We start from the raw sequence: 23896 nt of genomic DNA on the forward strand, positions 1-23896 counted from the left end.
AGGATCTAGAAGGATTTGTCGACTTATCGTACGCTAATACAGAGGATGGAAAATCTACCGAAGCATATATTTAGTTCTTTACTAGTACCCCAATCTCATAGAGCTCAAAAAGACAAGATATCGTAGTAGCCTCATCGACTATAGCCGAATACTATACCCTTGCGACCGTAGCGAAAGAGGGACTTTACCTTGCCAAAATTGCTACTAACCTTTTACTTATACCCCCATTAAACCAAGATAAAGAATTCGACAAAAATATCCCAATCACCCTATTTTATAATTCCGACAATACCATCACGACTATTATAAACCCCAAAGTCAGCCCAAAATTATCCTAGATCAGCACGAGATACTATTTGATCAGAGACCTTATTAAAAAGAACCTTATCTGAGAGAGTTTGCCCTCTCCAGATGTTTGCTAGGTCCAGCAGCAGTCATGTGCCTTGAGGGTTTTTCTCCCGCTTATGGGTTTTCCCTCTCTCTCTCTTCTTCCCTCTCTCTAGACTTCACAATCCCAGTTGTCTCGCCTCCAGATTGCTTCCTTGCCTTGTAGACCTGTAGGTCTATCAGGTTATGAGCCCGATCGTAATAGTGAGGCCTGAATTTGTGAAAACCATAAGTTCTCAAATTTTTAATTACCAAATTCATTAAATTCGGCTGTGGAAGCTATAATCACCAAAATCACTAAATCACCAAATTCAAATTCAAATCATCAAATCTAATATAAATCAACAAATCCAATTAGGCTGTGGAAGCCAGAAACCTATCAAATACAACAAATTTAACCAGGCTGTGGAAGCCAGAAACCTATCAAATATAACAAATTCAACCAGGCTGTGGAAGCCAAATTCAATATCAACAAAAAGAAAAGACGCGTCTGTTGATGTTTGTTAGGACCACCACAATATCAATATCTCTCACTTCAGACCCTACTACAACACACTAACAACAACACCATATATATCCCCCACAAACCTTCCCTCTTACCAAATTTCACCCCCAAACCACCTAAATCATTAAATTTACCCAAATCTCTATTATATCCCTGAATACCAACTATGGCTGAAGAAGACCTCGGCTAAGCGGCCGGTGTTGAGGAATTTCCTGTATCTCGCGAGGATTATAGCAACTTCTTTACCCTGAAATCCCGAGGCTAGCTAGTGAACTAACTTACTGGTGCCCCTAAAGAATTCACCCTAAATTCGCTGGATATGCTGGAAAGAACAGAAGACTTTGAGGATTGGTTTAGAGATGCATGCTAGATCCTTAAAAAGAAAGGACTCTATCGCCTCGTTAACCTAAAATGCGACAGACCTAAGGTTACATCTGCCGAAGCAGAGATATGGGTCGAACACTCCTATGCTATACAAATGTGGCTTCAACAATCTGTTTCGAAGGAGATCGATGCAATGGTCAAGGCTATGAGATTCCGATGCGAATTCGCTGATGAATATGTCATTAGCTTGAAAAAGGCCCTCCATACCACCGGCTTCATTCCTAGCAAAAAAAAGGTGACTAGGGTTCTACGAACCTACCGGGCTAACTACCTATCGGCGATCGATTTTGTGCATGAATTTCGCAGTGCCTACACCAAAGCAACAGAAGAAGTCCGACTTGCCCCAGGCATAATCGTTTCCCTACTTCTGGATGAATTACAAAGTGATATCCTAACCTTTGTAGCTGCTAGATTAGCAGACTATTCCAACAGATACGAAAATATCGCAAAAATCACCGCCCTAGACCTTTTTCGAACCTTCACAGAGGTAATTCATGAGCTTGAAATCGTCAGTTACCGATTCTCAACCCTTATAGCTACTACAGTTGCTAGGCCCCTACGCTCCCTACCAATTTCGCTATTATCCTCACTATCTTCCTTATCCTCATCCTCATCAACTAAGTATGAATACCTACTATTCAAACATATGCCCCCGAGAGGTAAATCGCTATAGGAATGGGCAAAAGAATGGACTAAAGGCCCAAATCAGATCGCTCCGAACGGTAATTGTTCCTTTTGTGGAAGGAAGGGCCATACGACTGAGGACTGCGCCTATTTGGTTATTACTTCACGAACCGCAAAGTGGAAACCCGTCAAAGGTATTTGGGTGTATGCCCCGTGGAGGAACATGGATAATCCAAATGGATCCCCGCCGAATGGTTGGACTACAATGTACAATAATAGGATCAAGAAAACCAGTAGCCAGGATCAAAATCAGCCAAAACTAATTTCTGTTGAAAGAATGATGGGAACAAAAAATTGGATCACCTCAAAGGGATCCCAATCCCAATCCCAATCCCAATCCTAATCCCAATCCCAATCCCAATCCTAATCCCAATCCCAATCCAATCCCAATCCCAATCCCAATCCCAATCCCAATCCCAATCCCAATCCAATCCCAATCCTAATCCCAATCCCAATCCCAACCATACGGAAGGAACCTTGAAGAAGAAGATCATACGGGCGCAAATATAGCAATGCAATTTGATGAAGAAGAAGATGAATACTACGCCCTAACGGCAGTAGAATTTGACTGTGCCGATACGACCTCAATTAAAAGAAACCCTCTACTGAGCAGACTGTGCAAGAAAGACTCCATAATATAAAGATCCAAAATGCCAAAAAGACAACCGACATAACCGTGAAACGAAATAGGCCTAACCAAAATACTACCCGCGCGGATAACGGCCAACATAAAAATCCCGACCGCAACACCTATTCTAACATGAGCCCAGATACCCAAGAAAAAACCCAAATCTCACAAACTTCCTATGCTCTAAAAATTCCGCTTGTGCAACAGAAAGAAGGACAAGGACTTGATCTTCTACCCCTCAAGTCCAATTTCCAAAAGACCCAGAATTGCGCGAAGGACGAATTTTTCCCCAACCCGCTCCAAACCCTCCAAGTATACCACCAACCATACCAGAGGACCAAAATATCCTAATTTTACAAACCCTCCCAACATCACAAAAATTCTACCAATACAACCGAAAAAAAGAGCGGCTAATACTCGACCGGATCCTGAAATTCAAATCCCAAGAGACCTAATTCCGAACCAGCAAGGGATTTTTTCACGTTAGAAACAACGGATCAGAACTCATCAAACCAAGCCAAACAGGATCTTTCAAGATTACCGTGCCAAATTATTGCACATAAGAGATCCTAACTAAACCTTTCCTTTCCCCATTTATTATATCACACACCATATAATTATTATTCACATTGCTGCTAGTCCTAGGGGGGGTGTGAGAGAGTTTGCCCTCTCCAGATATTTGCTAGGTCCAGCAGCAGTCATGTGCTTTGAGGGTTTTTCTCCCGCTCATGGGTTTTCCCTCTCTCTCTTCTTCCCTCTCTCTAGACTTCCCAATCCCAGTTGTCTCGCCTCCAGATTGCTTCCTTGCCTTATAGACCTGTAGGTCTATCAATAACATAATAAAATTTGGAAGGGGAGGGTTAGTTAGGATCTCTCATGTGCAATAATCTAGTACGATCATTTTGAAAAATCCTATTAGGCTTGGTTTTGGTAAGCATATCAGCGGCATTGTCCTTGCTCGGGATACTAGTCAGTTAGATAAGGTTCTTGAGAGAGTTTGCCCTCTCCAGATGTTTGCTAGGCCTAGCAGCGGTCATGTGTCTTGAGGGTTTTTCCCCCATCGTGGGTTTTCCCTCTCTCTCTCTTCTTCCTTCTCCCTACATAACCTGATAGACCTACAGGTCTACAAGGCAAGGAAGCAATCTAGAGGCGAGACAACTGGGATTGGGAAGTCTAGAGAGAGGGAAGAAGAGAGAGAGAGGGAAAACCCATGAGCGGGAGAAAAACCCTCAAGGCACATGACTGCTGCTGGACCTAGCAAATATCTGGAGAGGGCAAACTCTCTCACACCCCCCCTAGGACTAGCAGCAATGTGAATAATAATTATATGGTGGTGTGATATAATAAATGGGGAAAGGAAAGGGTTAGTTAGGATCTCTTATGTGCAATAATTTGGCACGGTAATCTTGAAAGATCCTGTTTGGCTTGGTTTGAGTTCTGATCCGTTGTTCTAACGTGAAAAAATCCCTTGCTGGTTCGGAATTAGGTCTCTTGGGATTTGAATTTCAGGATCCGGTCGAGTATTAGCCGCTCTTTTTTTCGGTTGTATTGGTAGAATTTTGTGATGTTGGGAGGGTTGTAAAATTAGGATATTTTGGTCCTCTGGTATGGTTGGTGGTATACTTGGAGGGTTTGGAGCGGGTTGGGGAAAAATTCGTCCTTCGCGCAATTCTGGGTCTTTTGGAAATTGGACTTGAGGGGGTAGAAGATCAAGTCCTTGTCCTTCTTTCTGTTGCACAAGTGGAATTTTTAGAGCATAGGAAGTTTGTGAGATTTAGGTTTTTTCTTGGGTATCTGGGCTTATGTTAGAATAGGTGTTACGGTCGGGATTTTTATGTTGGCCGTTATCCGCGCGGGTAGTATTTTGGTTAGGCCTATTTGATCGTTTCACGGTTATGTCGGTTGTCTTTTTGGCATTTTGGATCTTTATATTATGGAGTCTTTCTTGCATAGTCTGCTTAGTAGAAGGGTTTTTTTAATTGAGGTCGTATCGGCACAGTCAAATTTTACTGCCGTTAGGGCGTAGTATTCATCTTCTTCTTCATCAAATTGCATTGCCATATTTGCGCCCGTATGATCTTCTTCTTCAAGGTTCCTTCCGTATGGTTAGGATTAGGATTGGGATTAGGATTGGGATTGGGATTAGGATTGGGATTAGGATTGGGATTGGGATTGGGATTGGGATTGGGATTGGGATTGGGATTGGGATTGGGATTGGGATTGGGATTGGGATTAGGATTGGGATTGGGATTGGGATTGGGATTGGGATTAGGATTAGGATTGGGATTGGGATTGGGATTAGGATCCCTTTGAGGTGATCGAATTTTTGTTCCTATCATTCTTTCTAACAGAAATTGGTTTTGGCTGATTTTGATCCTGGCCACTAGTTTTCTTGATCCTGTTGTTGTACATTGTGGTCCAACCATTCGGCGGGGATCTATTTAGATTATCTATGTTCCTCCACGGGGCATACACCTAAATACCTTTAACGGGTTTCCACTTTGCGGTTCGTGAAGTAATAACCAAATAGGCGCAGTCCTTAGTCGTATAGCCCTTCCTTCCACAAAAGGAACAATTGCCGTTCGGAGCGATCTGATTTAGGCCTTCAGTCCATTCTTTTGCCTATTCCCATGGCGATTTACCTCTCGGGGGCATATGTTTGAATGGTAGGTATTCATGCTTAGTTAATAAGGATGAGGATAAGGAAGATAGTGAGGATAATAGCGAAATTGGTAGGGAGCGTAGGGGCCTAGCAACTGTAGTAGCTATAAGGGTTGAGAATCGGTAACTGACGATTTCAAGCTCATGAATTACCTCTGTGAAGGTTCGAAAAAGGTCTAGGGCGGTGATTTTTGCGATATTTTCGTATCTGTTGGAATAGTCTGCTAATCTAGCAGCTACAAAGGTTAGGATATCACTTTGTAATTCATCCAGAAGTAGGGAAACGATTATGCCTGGGGCAAGTCGGACTTCTTCTGTTGCTTTGGTGTAGGCACTGCGAAATTCATGCACAAAATCGATCGCCGATAGGTAGTTAGCCCGGTAGGTTCGTAGAACCCTAGTTACCTTTTTTTTGCTAGGAATGAAGCCGGTGGTATAGAGGGCCTTTTTCAAGCTAATAACATATTCATCAGCGAATTCGCATCGGAATCTCATAGCCTTGACCATTGCATCGATCTCCTTCGAAACAGATTGTTGAAGCCACATTTGTATGGCATGGGAGTGTTCGACCCATGTCTCTGCTTCGGCAGATGTGACCTTGGGTCTGTCGCATTTTGGGTCAACGAGGCGATGGAGTCCTTTCTTTTTAAGGATTTGGCATGCATCTCTGAACCAGTCCTCGAAGTCTTCTGTTCTTTCCAACAATTCAAGTGGGTTGAGGGTGAATTCTTTAGGGGCGCCAGTAAGTTGGTTTACTGGCTGGCCTCGGGATTTCAGGGTAAAGAATTTGCTGTAGTCCTCACGAGATGCAGGGAATTCTTCAACCCCGGCCGCTTGGCCGAGATCTTCTTTAGCTATGGTTGGTATTTGGGAATGTGATTGAGGTTTGGGTAAATTTGATGATTTGGGTGATTTGGATAGGATTTGGGGATGGAATTTGGTAAGAAGGGAGGTTTGTGGGGGATATGTGGTGTTGTTGTTGGTGTGTTGTGGTAGGGTTTGAAGTGAGAGATGTTGATGTTGTGGTGGTCCTAACAAATATCAACAGACGCGTCTTTCTTTTGTTAATATTAGATTTGGCTTCTACAGCCTGGTTGATTGTGTTGTATTTGGTGAATTTCTGGCTTCCACAGCCTGGTTGAGTTTGTTGAATTTGTATTGGGTTTGATGATTTGAATTTGAATTTGGTGATTTGGTGATTATGGCTTCTACAGCCGAATTTGATGGGTTTAGTGATTGAAAATTTGAGAACTTGCGGTTTTCACAAATTCAGGCCTTACTATTGCGATCGGGCTTATAACCTGATAGACCTACAGGTCTACAAGGCAAGGAAGCAATCTGGAGGCGAGACAACTGGGATTGGGAAGTCTAGAGAGAGGGAAGAAGAGAGAGAGAGGGAAAACCTATGAGCGGGAGAAAAACCCTCAAGGCACATGACTGCTGCTGGACCTAGCAAACATCTGGAGAGGGCAAACTCTCTCAGTTATACTACTATGTATGTTATTATTTATATTGCTGCTGGTCCTGGGGGGGGTGTGAGAGAGTTTGCCCTCTCCAGATATTTGCTAGGCCCAGTAGCGGTCATGTGTCTTGAGGGTTTTTCCCCTATCGTGGGTTTTCCCTCTCTCTCTCTTCTTCCTTCTCCCTAGACTTCCTAATCCTAGTTGTCTCGCCTCCAGATTGCTTCCTTGCCTTGTAGACCTGTAGGTCTATCATGTTATATTACTATGTATGTTATTATTCATATTGCTGCTGGTCCTAGGGCGGGGTGTAAGAGAGTTTGCCCTCTCTAGATATTTGCTAGGCCCAGTAGCGGTCATGTGTCTTGAGGGTTTTTCCCCTATCGTGGGTTTTCCCTCTCTCTCTCTTCTTCCTTCTCCCTAGACTTCCTAATCCCAGTTGTCTCGCCTCCAGATTGCTTCCTTGCCTTGTAGACCTATAGGTCTATTACTATATAATCGAAAAGAGAGTTATAAATACTAAAGACTTAGTATACTATTAGAGTTTTAGTCTTTAAAAGAGTTAAGGTAAAGTAATAGAACTTTTATATAATACTTAGAAGATACTTAACCTAGCGCTACTACTTAGAATTAATTAAAAGGTCTTTATACTATTACTTATTGATAGACCTACAGGTCTACAAGGCAAGGAAGCAATCTGGAGGCGAGACAACTGGGATTGGGAAGTCTAGGGAGAAGGAAGAAGAGAGAGAGAGGGAAAACCCACGATAGGGGAAAAACCCTTAAGATACATGACCGCTGCTAGGCCTAGCAAACATCTGGAGAGGGCAAACTCTCTCACACCCCCCTAGGACTAGCAGTAATATAAATAATAACATATATAGTGGTGTGACATAATAAAATTTAGAAGGGGAGGGTTAGTTAGGATCTCTCAAATGTAATAATCTAGTACGATCATTTTGAAAAATCCCATTAGGCTTGGTTTTGGTAAGCATGTTAGCGGCATTATCCTTGCTCGGGATACTAGTTAGTTGGACGAGGTTCTTTTTAATAAGGTCTCTGATCAAATGGTATCTCGTGCTAATCTAGGATAATTTTGGGCTGACTTTGGGGTTTATGACGGTCGTGATAGTATTATCGGAATCACAAAATAGGGTGATTGGGATATTTTTGTCGAATTCTTTATCTTGGTTTAATAGGGGCATAAGTAAAAGGTTAGTAGTAATTTTGGCAAGGTAAAGTCCCTCTTTCGCTACGGTCGCAAGGGTATAGTATTCGGCCATAGTCGATGAGGCTACCACGATGTCTTGTCTTTTTAAGCTCTATGAGATTAGGGCACTAGCAAAGAACTAAATATATACTTCGGTAGATTTTCTATCCTCTGTATTAGCGTACGATGAGTCGACAAATCCTTCCAGACCCTTTGAGGGTTCTTTTCTAAATAGGATTCCTAAATTTATAGTGCCTATAAGGTATTGTAATAAAACTTTGTACGCTACTATATCATCTTTTCTCGGGTGTGCGTTGCGGCGCTATAGTTTGGACACGGTCGCTGTAATATCCGGGCGTATTTTGATTGAGAGCTAACTAATCTTTCCTATCATTTTGGCATAGGCTCCCTAATCGAATGCGTTATCCTCTGTTAGATATTTGGATAGGGGATTTTCTAAGAGGGATTTATTAGAATTGGCGAAGGATTGCAATTTTTATAGCCCTTATTATAGATTAAATTTGTCAAATAAGCCTGTTGGCTTATAAAGATGTAGCCAGAGGGTTCTTTAATTATATCACATCTAAGGAATCTTTTGAATAGGAGGGTCTTTAGTTTTCTTTTGTTTGAAAGGCCCTTTTTCATAGAGTTTAATTGATCCTTATATCTAGTCGCGAGGATATCATCCACATAGATTATAAAATATGGTATGGTCCTTGTTGGTGAAGATGCATGGTTCGGAGGGGATTAGAGAGAGGCCTAGGCTAGATAGGTTATCTTTGAAAAGTTTATGCAGAGGTGTCCTGCTTGTCGCAATCTATAAGCGCTGGTTTAGTACGTATGCCAGATCTTCTCCTTTTGGGCCAAATTGTTCATGTCTAGTTGGTTGCTTCATGAATATGATACGGTTGTTAATGGCGGTATTGAGGTAGGCTCTAATTACGTCCTACTGTTCCTTTTTCTAATTACGGATAGTAGCTATAGTAATAAATAACTTGGCCGATGTATCTGAGATAACTGGGGTATATCTTTCGTCAGGTTGGAAGTCTACGCCTAGACTTTGGCGGTTACTATAACGACCTATCTAGCACGGAATTCAGGATATATCCTTCGGTATCCTGTTTAATATTATAGACCTATTTGCCTAGAAGGATTTTGGTACCTTTTAGGGGTTTAGTTACTAAAGTTATTATATTAGATAATTCAAACTTCTTTAATTGGGTCTCTTCGGCTTAAGCATTAATCGGCGAATTAGGATTTTATGGCTTCCCTATAGGTTTGAGGGATTTTGACTATTGCCGACCGTATTATCTTAGTAGCCGTGCTTGATATGCTAGGTCTAATTGAGTTGTCTTCGGTAGACGTAGCGAAGCATAAACTTCCTTTCGTTCTCTCTTTATGCTCTTCCTCAACTAGTCCTTTTATAGTGTATCTAACATTCCTTCTATAAGTCGTCTGGAGTATATCTCCGTAGGCTTCTTCTTACTAGAGAGATAGAGCGTCTCCGGTCGCTCGTAAAATCTGGTTGATTTGTCGTGATAGTGTCGATAGGGTCCGTTAATAAAGCTTGTGATATTAGGTAGCTACGGAACCTCTGAGGAATTACTACTAGAGGGGGGAGTTATAGTTAAATTAATTAGGATAGTGTCTTAGACTTTTTAATAGTAGGATTTAGGTTAGATTCTAGCGTAGGTAGGAATTATCCTAGTATAGTCCTTCTCTTAATTAACGGGATTAGACTATCCGGGTTCTAGCGTGAAAAAATTCCTCCTGGTTAGGAATTAGGTCTCTAGGGATTTAGATTTAGGATCCGGTCGAGTATTAGGGGCTCTTTTCCTCGGTTATATCGGTAAAATTTTGCGATATTAGGAAGGTTAAAATTAGGATATTTTGGTCCTCTGGTATAGTTAGTAGTATACTTAGAGGGATTAGAGCGGGTTAGGGAAAAATTCGTCCCTCGCGCAATTCTAGGTCTTTTAGGAATTAGACTTAAGGAGGTGGAAGATATATCCCTTCCTCTTTCCTGTTAGAGAGGTGGAATTTTTGGAGCATAGGAAGTTTGTGAAATTTGGATTTCTTCGTAGATATCTAGGCTTATATTAGAGTAGGTGTTACGGTCGGGATCTTTATAGTAGTCGTTATCCGCGCGGGTAGTCTTTTAGGTAGGCCTATTTAATCGTTTCACGGTTATGTCGGTTGTCTTTTTGATTTTGGATCTTTATATATAGAACCTTTCTTGCATAATCTGTTTAATTCGATATCTAGGTCTAATAGCAGTGTGGATGGTTCTTCCTAAAAGTCTATATCTCTTCTGATATGACTTTTCTCTTGATAGGTCGTAAATCCTGTATTAGTGGCCATTCTTACTATTATATCTAACTAGGTATCTAATCTATGCCCTCGGGGCTATCTTTTGTCCTTAGGTTCGTTATTCTTTTAGAATATAGATATAGGCTTTAGAATACTAGATACGTAAAAACCCTAAATCGATTAGTTGCTTCACCCTAGAGCTATTAGTATATCTAGTACTATTCATCTTTCAAAGGGGACAATTTTTATTTAGTTTGCGGATTCGGTTTATGATATAGGTAGTAGTAACTATAGCTTTAGGCCACAAAAATACAGGAGCTTAGGGCGTAGCTACTATAAGGATTCGGGCCCCCTATAATAAGATGTCCAGAGCTTTTAGCAACACTATTTTGTTTATAGGTGTAAGGGGCGCTTATTAAGAAAGTGCAACCCTTCTGCTAGCCTATTCTTTGAATTTGAAGAAACTTCTGTCTCTATCTGTGCGGATTTCGGAAGGCTAAGTGCTAGGAAGTGAAGATACGCTTTAGTATTTAGATTAGGATATCCGAGGCTTAGCCTTTTGTCTTTATTAGAATAGCCTATCTGAACCTAGTAGTATCGTTAACTACGATTAGGACGTGTGATACATTCCCGATTCAAGGGGGGTGCATAGCTAGATATTAATATAGATAAATTCCTATAGTATCTCAGAGCGTGTCTAGTTTGTATAGGATACAATCCTCTTGGATTTTGTAATCTTGCAAGCTTCATAATTAAAATATTCGTTACTATAGACCTCCTCACCGATTTTGTGATAGTTGATTTTTGCGGTAGGCTATCAACATAACCTAGACGGTAATAGGCTACTTCTGGTAAAATTATAGCAAAGGAATATGCGGTCGCTATAATTGGGGGGCCTTCTTTTCGTACGCTATGGATGGTTTGATTGAAGTGGCCTTAGAAATAGGACACCTCGTTTCCTATATGCGTATACTATAATCTTTTGTTTATCTAGGTTAACAAAAATATTCTCCTAGTCTTTCTAGCCTATTTTGTGGTCCTTGTATATTTAGGTCGTGGATAGGAGGTTAAAGTTACCCATTAGCATATATTCGCATTATATATCAAGGGTTTTGGTGCCTTCTAGGAGGATCAATTTAATTCGAGCGATCGCTTTTCTAAGAGATTTGATAGTTCTTCTATCAGAGGTCTGGTATTGATAGCTATATGGGTCACTTTGGAATTTCATAATTGTATTTCTATTAACACAAATCGAGCGTGATGCACCTAAGTCAACGATCTACTTAGTAGAGGGGTTTCTTTTGATTGAGGCTATAGCAAGCTAGGGATCTAGGCGGTCGGCGAAGTCGAATTCTGCTATATAGGGCGTAGTAGTACTTATCTTCTTCTTCACTAGCCTGTATTACTATATTTGCGCTCGTATTATTATCCGTATTACCTCCCGTATTAGTATCTTCCTCTTAAGATCCCTTCTATATAGTTAGGATTAGGGTTAGGCCCCCTTTAAGATAATCGAATTCTTGTTCCTATTATTCTTTCTAATAGAAATTGGTATTGTTAGATTTTGTTAGCTCTTCTAAAGATTTTGGAAGGTTTAGGTAGAATTCTAGGTGTTACCCCGTTCTTCTTGATTCTGTTGTTATATATTATAGTCCACCCTTCTAGCGGTAGTCTATTTGGATTGTCTATGTTCCTCTATAGGGTATTCACCCAGATACCTTTGATAGGCTTCTAATCTAGGGTTCGCGATATAATAACTAAATAGGCGCAGTCCTTGGTAGCATAGCCTTTTCTTCCGCAAAAGAAGCAGTTACCGTTCGGGACAACCTAATTTAGGCCTTAGTCATTCTTTTGCCATTCCTATGGCGATTTACCTCTCGGAGGTATATGCTTCAACGGGAGGTATTTATGTTTGTCTAACGAGGGTTTTAAAGATTTTCCGGTTATCGTGGTTGTGACGCTCGAGAATTGGTAATTTTAATTTCTAGTTCATGGATTACCTTAGTGAAGGTTCGGAAAAGGTCTGGTGCTGTGATCTTTGCAATGTTTTCGTATCTGTTAGAATAATCTGCTAGTCTAGCAGCCACAAAGGTTAGGATATTACTTTACAATTTATCAAGAAGTAGGGAAACGATTATGCCTAGGGTAAGTTGGACTTCTTCCGTTGCTTTGGTGTAGGCACTACGAAATTCATGCACAAAATCGATTACCGATAGGTAGTAGCTCGGTAGGTTCGTAGAACCCTAGTCACCTTTTTTTGCTAGGAATAAAGCCAGTGGTATAGAGGGCCTTTTTCAAGCTAATAACATATTCATTAGCGAATTCGCATCGGAATCTCATAGCTTTGACTATCGCATCGATATCCTTCGAGATAGATTGTTAGAGCCATATCTGTATAGCATAGGAGTGTTCGACCAAGTTTCTGCTTCGTCAGATATCACTTTAGGCCTATCACAATTTTGGTCAACGAGGCGATGGAGTCCTTTCTTTTTAAGGATTTAGCATACATCTCTGAACCAGTCCTCGAAGTCTTCTGTTCTTTCCAACAATTCAAGTGGGTTAAGGGTGAATTCTTTGGGGCGCTAGTAAGTTGGTTCACTGGCTGGCCTCGGGATTTCAGGGTAAAGAATTTGCTATAGTCCTCACGAGATAGGGAATTCTTCAACCCCGGCCGCTTAGCCGAGATCTTCTTTAGCCATGGTTGGTATTTGGGAATGTGATTGAGGTTTGGGTAAATTTGATGATTTGGGTGATTTGGATAGGATTTAGGGATAGAATTTGGTAAGAAGGGAGTTGGATAGGATTTGGGGATGGAATTTGGTAAGAAGGGAGGTTTGTGGGGGATATGTGGTGTTGTTGTTGTTGTGTTGTGGTAGGGTTTGAAGTGAGAGATGTTGATGTTGTGGTGGTCCTAACAAACATTAACAGACGCGTCTTTCTTTTGTTAATATTGGATTTGGCTTCCATAGCCTGGTTGATTGTGTTGTATTTGGTGAATTTCTGGCTTCCACAGCCTGGTTGAGTTTGTTGAATTTGTATTGGGTTTGATGATTTGAATTTGAATTTGGTGATTTGGTGATTATGGCTTCCACAGCCGAATTTGATGGGTTTAGTGATTGAAAATTTGAGAACTTGCGGTTTTCACAAATTCAGGCCTCACTATTGCGATCGGGCTCATAACCTGATAGACCTATAGGTCTACAAGGCAAGGAAGCAATCTGGAGGCGAGACAACTGGGATTGGGAAGTCTAGGGAGAAGGGAGAAGAGAGAGAGAGGGAAAACCCACGATGGGGGAAAAACCCTCAAGACACATGACCGCTGCTGGGCCTAGCAAACATCTGGAGAGGGCAAACTCTCTCACTTATAGTAGTAATCGAGAGTATTTCAGAGATAATAAGCCTAGCGAAATATTAGGTATATCGAGTTCTATTAAGTTAGAATATCTTAGATTAGGACTAGTTATATCTTCTTTTTCGTTATCTTTAGAGGCCTAATTAGAACCTCTTTAAGAGGTAGAAAATTATCTTAGATCTAGAGAAACTCTTCTTATCGTTAGGAACTTATATTAATAAAACTTATAAGGCTTTAGACCTATTTATTATTAGTTAAGAAACTTAGTAGAAAAAGTAGTAAGGAGAAGAAGTAGTACCTTTTAAAGAGTATCTATGATATCCTATTAATTACGCTAGGATATAACTTTATTTTCTATTTCGTCGGACTATGGCTTAATAGTATCGTTCTCTAGCGCGACTTTTATTATATTAAGAAGCTTCTTAAGAGCGAGCTAAATTATATATATAAGATACGGAACTTATATAATTAGACGTAGTAGAATAATATTACGAACTTTAGTAACTAGAGTATTATTATTTAAGATATTATTAGTAGTAATTATATAGATACGGCTACTAATATTTTACTAGTTAATAATATCTATTAAAATCCGACCGAGATTTTCGCTAGTATACTAATAGCTTAGTCACTCGAACCTAAGTAATAACTCTCGATAATTCTAACTACTATCGATAAAGTAGCCTATAATAGCTATATATACTTACTAAAATAGAGATGTCTAGTAATTAAGAGCTAGCGAGACTATCTAGTCGCTAGGAAGAGTAGTAAGGATATCCTACTACTAGCGCCTAATAGTCTCGAGTAGGCGACTCTAATATTACTTAGGAGTTAGAAGAGATAGGCGTTCTAGTATCCGCTAGGCTATATTAATAATATTCTAAAAGCTAGGATAGGCGAGAACCTAGAAAGCTAAATTTAACTTAATAATAAGATTAAGCTAGGCCTTTTCCTATAATTCTTTTAAGATTTTATTAAACTATATTTTTATAGTAGTGCCCTAAAAATATAAGACTTAGTATAACTATTATTATTAAGAAGGTATATAAACTTACTAGTTCTAGGTATTATATAATTAAGGAGCTCGACCTCTTTCCCTTATAGCGTTATAATAGATAATACTAGATTACTAAATCCCTAGTATAAGATAGGGGATATTTTATAACTATAGAGTAGCCTAGATAGATAATCCTTAGCTCCTCTATATCTACCTTAGTAATCGATATAATTCTGTTCTACTTTTCGTCGTATTTTATATCCTATTTTAACTCTTTTAACTAAGGCCGGTTCCTAGCCTATATATAAAGCTACTATTAGATAAAAGTTAATTTATATTCTATAGTCGGTTTCTCGTCCTCTCCTAATCGTAGGTTAAAGACGATAAAGTTCTTATAGTAATAACTATCTATAAATAAGATAACTTTAAGGGTCGATAGTAGTATAGGAGGAAGGTATCTTACTATTAAAGAAGGAGTAGTAGGATACTTAGAAGTAAGTAATAGGATTATATAGGAGCGATATATAGTAGGCGTAACTAAGGACTCTATAGTTAAGGTAATAACTAAGAGCGCGACTAATTAGGTACCTAATAGTTTAGTTACTAGCTAGAACGTATATTAACTAGTAGAGTATTTAGGTCTAAGATTATTCGCGCTAAAAATACAAGAGATAATAGTCTCGCTAGTATTATTAATAGTTAAGTATTTATTATTAATCTAAGGAGGTATCTTGCTCCTAATAGAAGACTTTAAGTATACTAGTACTCTCTATAGTAAAAAGAAGATATAAGGAGAAGTTAAAGATAAGGAGATTTAAAAAGAGCTTATTAAAACAGAGAAAATACCCTTATACGATATATAATATATCTTTTGTCCAGTATATTATACTTAAGTAAATACTATTACTATAGTCTTAAAGGTAGGAAAGATACTTACTCCTAGGACTTATATATATATCCTCTACTACTATAAGGCTACTTAACTTCGAAGATCTATAGTAGTATACTCGTAAGACTACCGAGGAATTATTAGGCTAGTACCTATAGTAGTTATCTATTATATTCTATTATAATAGGTTAATAGCACGAGTAGTAATTAATATATTATAGTCGAAGAGAGCAAGAAATAGGAATATAGCTCCGGCCCTACTCTCCGGAAAACTACTAAGGAAAAGCTATATATATAATAAGAAGTAGTATAGTAATTCTAGCTAATTATAATACTTAAACTAGTACCTATACTTATTACGACTTACGATTAGCAGATTCTATATTATATAAATTTTAGCAAAATCGTATACGTCTAAATATTATAGATAGTATAGTAGGGGATTCGGTTGCATATACTTAAAGGCGGATATTTAGTAGTAGGAGATACCTAAGAGCCTTACCGTCGAGGAAGGTTATCTAGGACCTAGCTTACAGGATCCGGCATTATTATCACACTAGATTAATAGTTTAGATAGAGGATTCTGGATAGTCTGAGAGAGTTTGCCCTCTCCAGATGTTTGCTAGGCCTAGTAGCGGTTATGTGTCTTGAGGGTTTTTCCCCATCGTGGGTTTTCCCTCTCTCTCTCTTCTTCCTTCTCCCTAGACTTCCTAATCCTAGTTGTCTCGCCTCTAGATTGCTTCCTTGCCTTGTAGACCTGTAGGTCTATTAGGTTATGAGCCTGATCGCAATAGTGAGGCCTGAATTTGTGAACACCGCAAGTTCTCAAATTTTAATCACTAAACCTATCAAATTCGGCTGTGGAAGCTATAATCACAAATACTAAATTCAAATTAAATTATTAAACCTAATAAATTAACAAACTTAACTAGGCTATAGAAGCCAGAAATTACTAAATAATATAATTAACTAGGCTATAGAAGCAAATCTAATATAACAAAAGAAAGACGCGTCTGTTGATGTTGTTAGGACTACTACAATATTAATATCTCTACTTCAAACCCTACTATATACACTAATAATACACTATATATCCCCACAAACCTCCCTTCTTACTAAATTCTATCCCTAAATCCTATCTAAATCACCTAAATATCAAATTTACCTAAACCTTAATTATATTCCTAAATACTAACTATAGCTAAAGAAGATCTCGGCTAAGCGGCCGGGGTTAAAGAATTCCCTGATCTCGTAAGGACTATAGCAAATTCTTTACCCTAAAATCCCGAGGCTAGCTAGTAAACTAACTTACTAGCGCCCCTAAAGAATTTACCCTTAACCTACTTAAATTGTTAGAAAGAACAGAAGACTTCGAGGACTAGTTCAGAGATATATACTAAATCCTTAAAAAGAAAGGACTCTATCGCCTCGTTAACCTAAAATATAATAGGCCTAAAGATATCTGACGAAGCAGAAACTTAGGTCGAACACTCCTATACTATAGATATAGCTCTAACAATCTATCTCGAAGGATATCGATGCGATAGTCAAAGCTATAAGATTCCGATACGAATTCGCTAAAATATATTATTAGCTTAAAAAAGGCCCTCTATACTACTGGCTTTATTCCTAGCAAAAAGAAGGTAACTAGGGTTCTACGAACCTACCGAGCTAACTACCTATTAGTAATCGATTTTTATATAAATTTCGTAGTGCCTATACTAAAGTAACGGAAGAAGTCTAACTTACCCTAGGTATAATCGTTTCCCTACTTCTTGATAAATTACAAAGTAATATCCTAACCTTTATAGCTACTAGACTAGCAGATTATTCTAATAGATACGAAAAATACAAAGATTATAGCACTAGACCTTTTCCGAACCTTTACTAAGGTAATCTATAAACTAGAAATTGTAAATTACTAATTCTCGAGCGTTATAACCACGATAACCGGAAAATCTTCAAAACCCTTTAGATAAATATAAATACCTCCCGTTAAAGTATATACCTCCGAGAGGTAAATCGCTATAGGAATAGGCAAAAGAATAGACTAAAGGCCTAAATTAGGTTGCCCCGAAGTAACTACTTCTTTTGCGGAAGAAAAGGCTATACTACTAAGGACTACGCCTATTTAGTTATTATATCGCGAACCCTAGATTAGAAGCCTATTAAAGGTATCTAGGTAAATACCCTATAGAGGAATATAGATAATCTAAATAGACTACCGCTAGAAGGGTAGACTATAATATATAATAACAGAATTAAGAAGAACGGGGGTAATACCTAGAATTCTACCTAAACCTTCTAAAATCCTTAGAAGAGCTAACAAAATCTAATAATACTAATTTCTATTAGAAAGAATAATAGGAAACAAGAATTCGATTACCTTAAAGGGGCCTAACCCTAATCCTAACTATATAGAAGGGATCTTGAAGAGGAAGATACTAATAGGAGGTAATACGGATAATAATACGAGCGCAAATATAGTAATATAGGCTAGTAAAGAAGAAGATAAGTACTACTACGCCCTTATAGTAGTAGAATTCGACTTCGCCGACCGCCTAGATCCCTAGCTTACTATAGCCTTAATAAAAGAAACCCTCTACTAAGTAGATCGTTAACTTAGGTATATCACGCTCGATTTATATTAATAGAAATATAATTGTGAAATTCCAAAGTGACCTATATAGCTATTAATACTAGACCTCTAATAGAAGAACTATAAATCTCTTAGAAAAGCGATCGCTCGAATTAAATTAATCCTCCTAGAAGGCACTAAAACCCTTGATATATAATACGAATATATACTAATAGGTAACTTTAACCTCCTATCCACGACCTAAATATACAAGGACACAAAATAGGCTAGAAAGACTAGGAGAATATTTTTGTTAACCTAGATAATAAATAAAAGATTATAGTATACGTATATAGGAAACGAGGTATCCTATTTCTGAAGGCTACTTTAATAAACTATCTATAGCGTACGAAAAGAAGGCCCCCCTAATTATAGCGACCGTATATTCCTTTGCTATAATTTTACTAGAAGTAGCCTATTACCGTCTAGGTTATACTAGATAGCCTACCGTAAAAATTAACTATCACAAAATCGGTGAGGAGGTCTATAGTAACGAATATTTTAATTATAAAGCTTACAAGATTGCAAAATCTAAGAGGATCGTATCCCATATAAACCAGACACGCTCTGAGATACTATAGGAATTTATCTATATTAATATCTAGCTATGCACCCCCCTTAGAATCAGGAATATATTATACGTCCTAATCGTAGTTAACGATGCTACTAGGTTTAGATAGGCTATTCTAATAAAGACAAAAGGCTAAGCCTCGGATATCCTAATCTAAATACTAAAGCGTATCTTTACTTCCACTAGCACTTAGCCTTCCGAAATCCGCATAGATAGAGACAGAAGTTTCTTTAAATTCAAAGAATAGGCTAAGCAGAAGGGTTGCACTTTCTTAATAAGCGTCTCTTATACCTATAAATAAAATAGTGTTACTAAAAGCTCTAGATATCTTATTATATAGGGGGCCTAAACCCTTATAGTAGCTACGCCCTAAGCTCCCGTATTTTTGTGGCCTGAAGCTATAGTTACTACTACCTATATCATAAACCGAATCCGTAAACTAAATAAAAAATTATTCCCTTTAGAAAGATTGATAGACCTACAGGTCTACAAGGCAAGGAAGCAATCTGGAGGCGAGATAACTGGGATTGGGAAGTCTAGGGAGAAGGAAGAAGAGAGAGAGAGGGAAAACCCACGATGGGGGAAAAACCCTCAAGACACATGACCGCTGCTGGGCCTAGCAAATATCTGGAGAGGGCAAACTCTCTTACACCCCCCCCAGGACCAGCAGTAATGTGAAGAATAATATATATGATGGTGTGATATAATAAAATTTTGAAGGGGAGGGTTAGTTAGGATCTCTTATGTACAATAATTTGGCACGGTTATCTTGACAAATCCTATTAGGCTTGTTCGGTAAGCTCTGATCCGTTGGATAAAGTTTGGTTTCTAACGTGAAAAAATCCCTCCCTGGTTCGGAATTAGGTCTCTTGGAATTTGGATTTCAAGATTCGGTCGAGTATTGGGAGCTCTTTTCTTCAGTTGCACCGGTAGAATTTTGCGGCGTTAGGAAGGTTGTAAAATTGGGATATTTTGGTCCTCTAGCATGGTTAGTAGTATACTTAGAGGGTTTAGAGCGGCTTAGGGAAAAATTCGTCCGTCGCGCAATTCTGGGTCTTTTGGGGATTGGACTTAGGGAGGTGGGAGATCTTGTCCTTGTCCTTTTTTCTGTTAGAGAGGTGGAATTTTTGGAGTATAAGAAGGTTGTGAAATTCGGGTGTCTTTATAGGTATCTGGGCTTATGTTAGAGAGCGAGTAGGTGTTACGGTCGGGATCTTCGTGGTAGCCCTTATCTGCGCGGGTAGTATCTTAGTTAGGCCTATTTAATCGTTTCACGGTTATGTCGGTTGTCTTTTTGATATTTTGGATCTTTATATCCTAGAGCCTTCCTTGCACAATCTGCTTAGTAGAAGGGTTTCTTTTGATTGAGGTCGTAGCCAGGTAGGGGTCTAGGCGACTAGCAAAGTCGAATTCTACTGCCGTGAGGGCGTAGTAGTATTTATCTTGTTCTCTATCAGTTTATATTGCTATATTTGCGCCCGTATTATCTTCTTCTTCAAGGTTCCTTCTGTATGGTTTAGATTAGGATTAGGATTGAGATCCCTTTAAGGTGATCGAATTCTTGTTCCTATTATTCTTTCTAACAGAAATTAGCTTTGGCTGATTTTGATCCTGGCTACTGGTTTTCTTGATTCTGTTGTTGTATATTGTAGTCTAACTATTTGGCGCTGTTCTATTTGGATTATCTATATTCCTCCACGGGGTATTTACCTAAATACCTTTGATAGGTTTCTACTTTGCGGTTCGTGAGGTAATGACTAAATGTGCGTATTCCTTGGTGGTATGGCCCTTCCTTCTATAAAAGAAATAGTTGCCGTTCGGAGCGATCTGATTTGGGCCCTTAATCTATTCTTTTGCCTATTCCTATGGCGATTTACCTCTCGGGGGCATATGTCTGAATGGTAGGTATTTATGCTTGGTTGATGAGGATAAGGATAAGGATGATAGTGAGGATGATGGTGAGATCGGTGGGGAGCGTAGGGGCTTAGTAACTGTAAGGGTTGAGAATTAGTAACTAGTGGTTTTAAGCTTATGAATTACCTTAGTGAAGGTTCGGAAAAGGTCTAGGGCGGTGATCTTTGCGATATTTTCGTATCTGTTTGAATAGTCTGCTAGTCTAGCAGCTATAAAGGTTGGGATATCACTTTGCAATTCATTAAGAAGTAGGGAAACGATTATGCCTAGGGCAAGTTAGACTTCTTCCGTTGCTTTAGTATAGGTACTGCGAAATTCATATACAAAATCGATTGCCGATAGGTAGTTAGCTCGGTAGGTTCGTAGAACCCTGGTTACCTTCTTTTTGCTAGGAATGAAGCCGGTGGTATAGAGGGCCTTTTTTAAGCTAATAATATATTTATTAGCGAATTCGCATCGGAATCTTATAGCTTTGACTATTGTATCGATGTCCTTCGAAATAGACTGTTGGAGCTATATCTATATAGTATGGGAGTGTTCGACCTAAGTTTCTGCTTCGTTAGATATTACTTTAGGTCTATATATTTTGGGTTAACGAGACGATAGAGTCCTTTCTTTTTAAGGATTTAGTATATATCTCTGAACTAGTCCTCGAAGTCTTCTGTTCTTTCTAATATTTCAAGTGGGTTGAGGGTGAATTCTTTAGGGGCGCTAGTAAGTTAGTTCACTGGTTAGCCTCGGGATTTTAGGGTAAAGAACTTGCTGTAGTCCTCGCGAGATGCAGGGAATTCCTTAATACCGGCCGCTTGGCTAAGGTCTTCTTTAGCTATGGTTGGTATTTGGGAATTTGATGATAGAGGTTTGGGTAAATTTAATGATTTGGGTAGGATTTGGAGATGGAATTTAGTAAGAAGGAAGGTTTGTGGGGGATGTGTGGTGTTGGTGTGTTGTGGTGGGGTTTGAAATGAGAGATGTTAATGTTGTGGTGGTCCTAACAAACATCAACAGACGCGTCTTTCTTTTGTTGATATTGGATTTGGCTTCCATAGCCTGGTTGATTGTGTTGTATTTGGTGAAATTCTGGCTTCTATAGCCTGGTTGATTGTGTTGTATTTGGTGAAATTCTGGCTTCTATAGCCTGGTTGAGTTTGTTGAATTTGTATTGGATTTGATGATTCGAATTTGAATTTGGTGATTGAAAAATTTGAGAACTTGTGGTTTTCACAAATTCAGGCCTCACTATTGCGATCGGGCTCATAACCTGATAGACCTATAGGTCTACAAGGCAAGGAAGCAATCTGGAGGCGAGACAACTGGGATTGGGAAGTCTAGGGAGAAGGAAGAAGAGAGAGAGAGGGAAAACCCACGATGGGGGAAAAACCCTCAAGACATATGACCGCTGCTGGGCCTAGCAAACATCTGGAGAGGGCAAACTCTCTCAAAGATAGAATAAGTACTAGTATAATACTAATAGCTCTAGGGTGAAGTAACTAATTGATTTAGGGTTTTTACGTATCTAGTATTCTAAAGCCTATATCCATATTCTAAAAGAATAACGAACCTAAGGATAAAAGATAGCCCCGAGGGTATAGATTAGATACCTGGTTAGATATAATAGTAAGAATAGCTACTAATATAGGATTGACGACCTATATAAGAGAAAAGTTATAATCAGAAGAGATATAGACTTTTAGGAAGAATTCTATACTACTATTAGACCTAGATAATCGAATTGAACAGATTATACAAGAAAGGTTCTATAATATAAAGATCTAAAATATTAAAAAGATAACCGATATAACTGTAAAACGATTAAATAGGCCTATCTAAAAGACTACCCGCGCGAATAACGACTACTATAAAGATCCTAACTGTAATACCTACTCTAATATAAGCCTAGATACCTACGAAGAAATCTAAATTTTATAAACTTCCTATACTCTAAAAATTCTACCTCTCTAATAGGAAAGAGGAAGGGGATATAATCTTCTACCTTCTTAAGTCTAATTCCTAAAAGACCTAGAATTACGCGAGGGACGAATTTTTCCCTAACCTGCTCTAATCCCTCTAAGTGTGCTACTAACTATACTAGAGGACTAAAATATCCTAATTTTATAACCTTCCTAATATCGCAAAATTTTACTAATATAACTAGGAAAAGAGCCCCTAATACTCGACCGGATCCTAAAATCTAAATCCCTAGAGACCTAATTCCTAACTAGGGAGGAATTTTTTACGCTAGAACCCGGATAGTCTAATCCTGTTAATTAAGAGAAGGACTATACTAGGATAATTCCTACCTATACTAGAATCTAACCTAAATCCTACTATTAAAAAGTCTAAGATACTATCCTAATTAATTTAACTATAACTCCTCCTCTAGTAGTAATTCCTTAGAGGTTCTGTAGCTACCTAATATTATAAGCTTTATTAGCGGACCCTATCGATACTATTACGATAAATTAACTAGATTTTACGAGCGACTAGAGACGCTCTATCTCTCTAGTAAGAAGAAGCCTACGGAGATATACTCCGAGATAACTTATAGAAGGAATAGTTAGATACACTATAAAAGGACTAGTTAGGGAAGAGCATAAAGAGAGAACGAAAGGAAGTTTATACTTCGCTACGTCTACTAAAGATAACTTAATTAGACCTAGTATATTAAGCACGGCTACTAAGATAATATAGTCGGTAATAGTTAAAATCCCTTAAACCTATAGGGAAGCTATAAAATCCTAATTCGCCGATTAATAGCTTAAAGCCGAAGAGACCTAATTAAAGAAGTTTAAATTATCTAATATAATAACTTTAGTAACTAAACCCCTAAAAGGTACTAAAATCCTTCTAGGCAAATAGGTCTATAATATTAAATAGGATACCGAAGGATATATCCTAGAATTCCGTGCCAGATAGGTCGTATATAGCAACCGCTAAAGTCTAGGCGTAGACTTCTAACCTAACGAAAGATATGCCCTAGTTATCTTAGATATATCGGCTAAGTTATTTATTACTATAGCTACTATCCGTAATTAGAAAAAGGAATAGTAGGACGTAATTAGAGCCTACCTTAATGCCGCTATTAATAACTGTATTATATTTATAAAGTAACTAACTAGATATAAATAATTTAGCCTAAAAGGAGAAGATCTAGTATACGTACTAAACTAGGCGCTTTATAGATTGCGATAAGTAGGATACCTCTAGCATAACCTTTTTAAAGATGACCTATCTAGCCTAGGCCTCTCTCTAATCCCCTCCGAACTATATATCTTTACTAATAAGGACTATACTATATTTGTTATA

The 23896-nt window shown here is 38.5% G+C and overlaps 1 protein-coding gene across 1 annotated transcript; it reads left to right on the forward strand.

The window, feature by feature from the left end:
* Positions 1-1409: 1409 nt before the first annotated feature.
* POX_a00886 (uncharacterized protein) lies at positions 1410-1897 on the forward strand (the record flags this gene model as incomplete). Its single annotated transcript, XM_050109822.1, has 2 exons — positions 1410-1763; positions 1829-1897. 2 exons carry the CDS (start codon positions 1410-1412, stop codon positions 1895-1897), a joined length of 423 nt encoding a protein of 140 aa, XP_049973590.1.
* Between the last annotated feature and the right edge of the window lie 21999 nt (positions 1898-23896).

The sequence above is a fragment of the Penicillium oxalicum genome, chromosome I (assembly GCF_001723175.1).
Source record: "Penicillium oxalicum strain HP7-1 chromosome I, whole genome shotgun sequence".
NCBI lineage: Eukaryota > Fungi > Ascomycota > Eurotiomycetes > Eurotiales > Aspergillaceae > Penicillium > Penicillium oxalicum.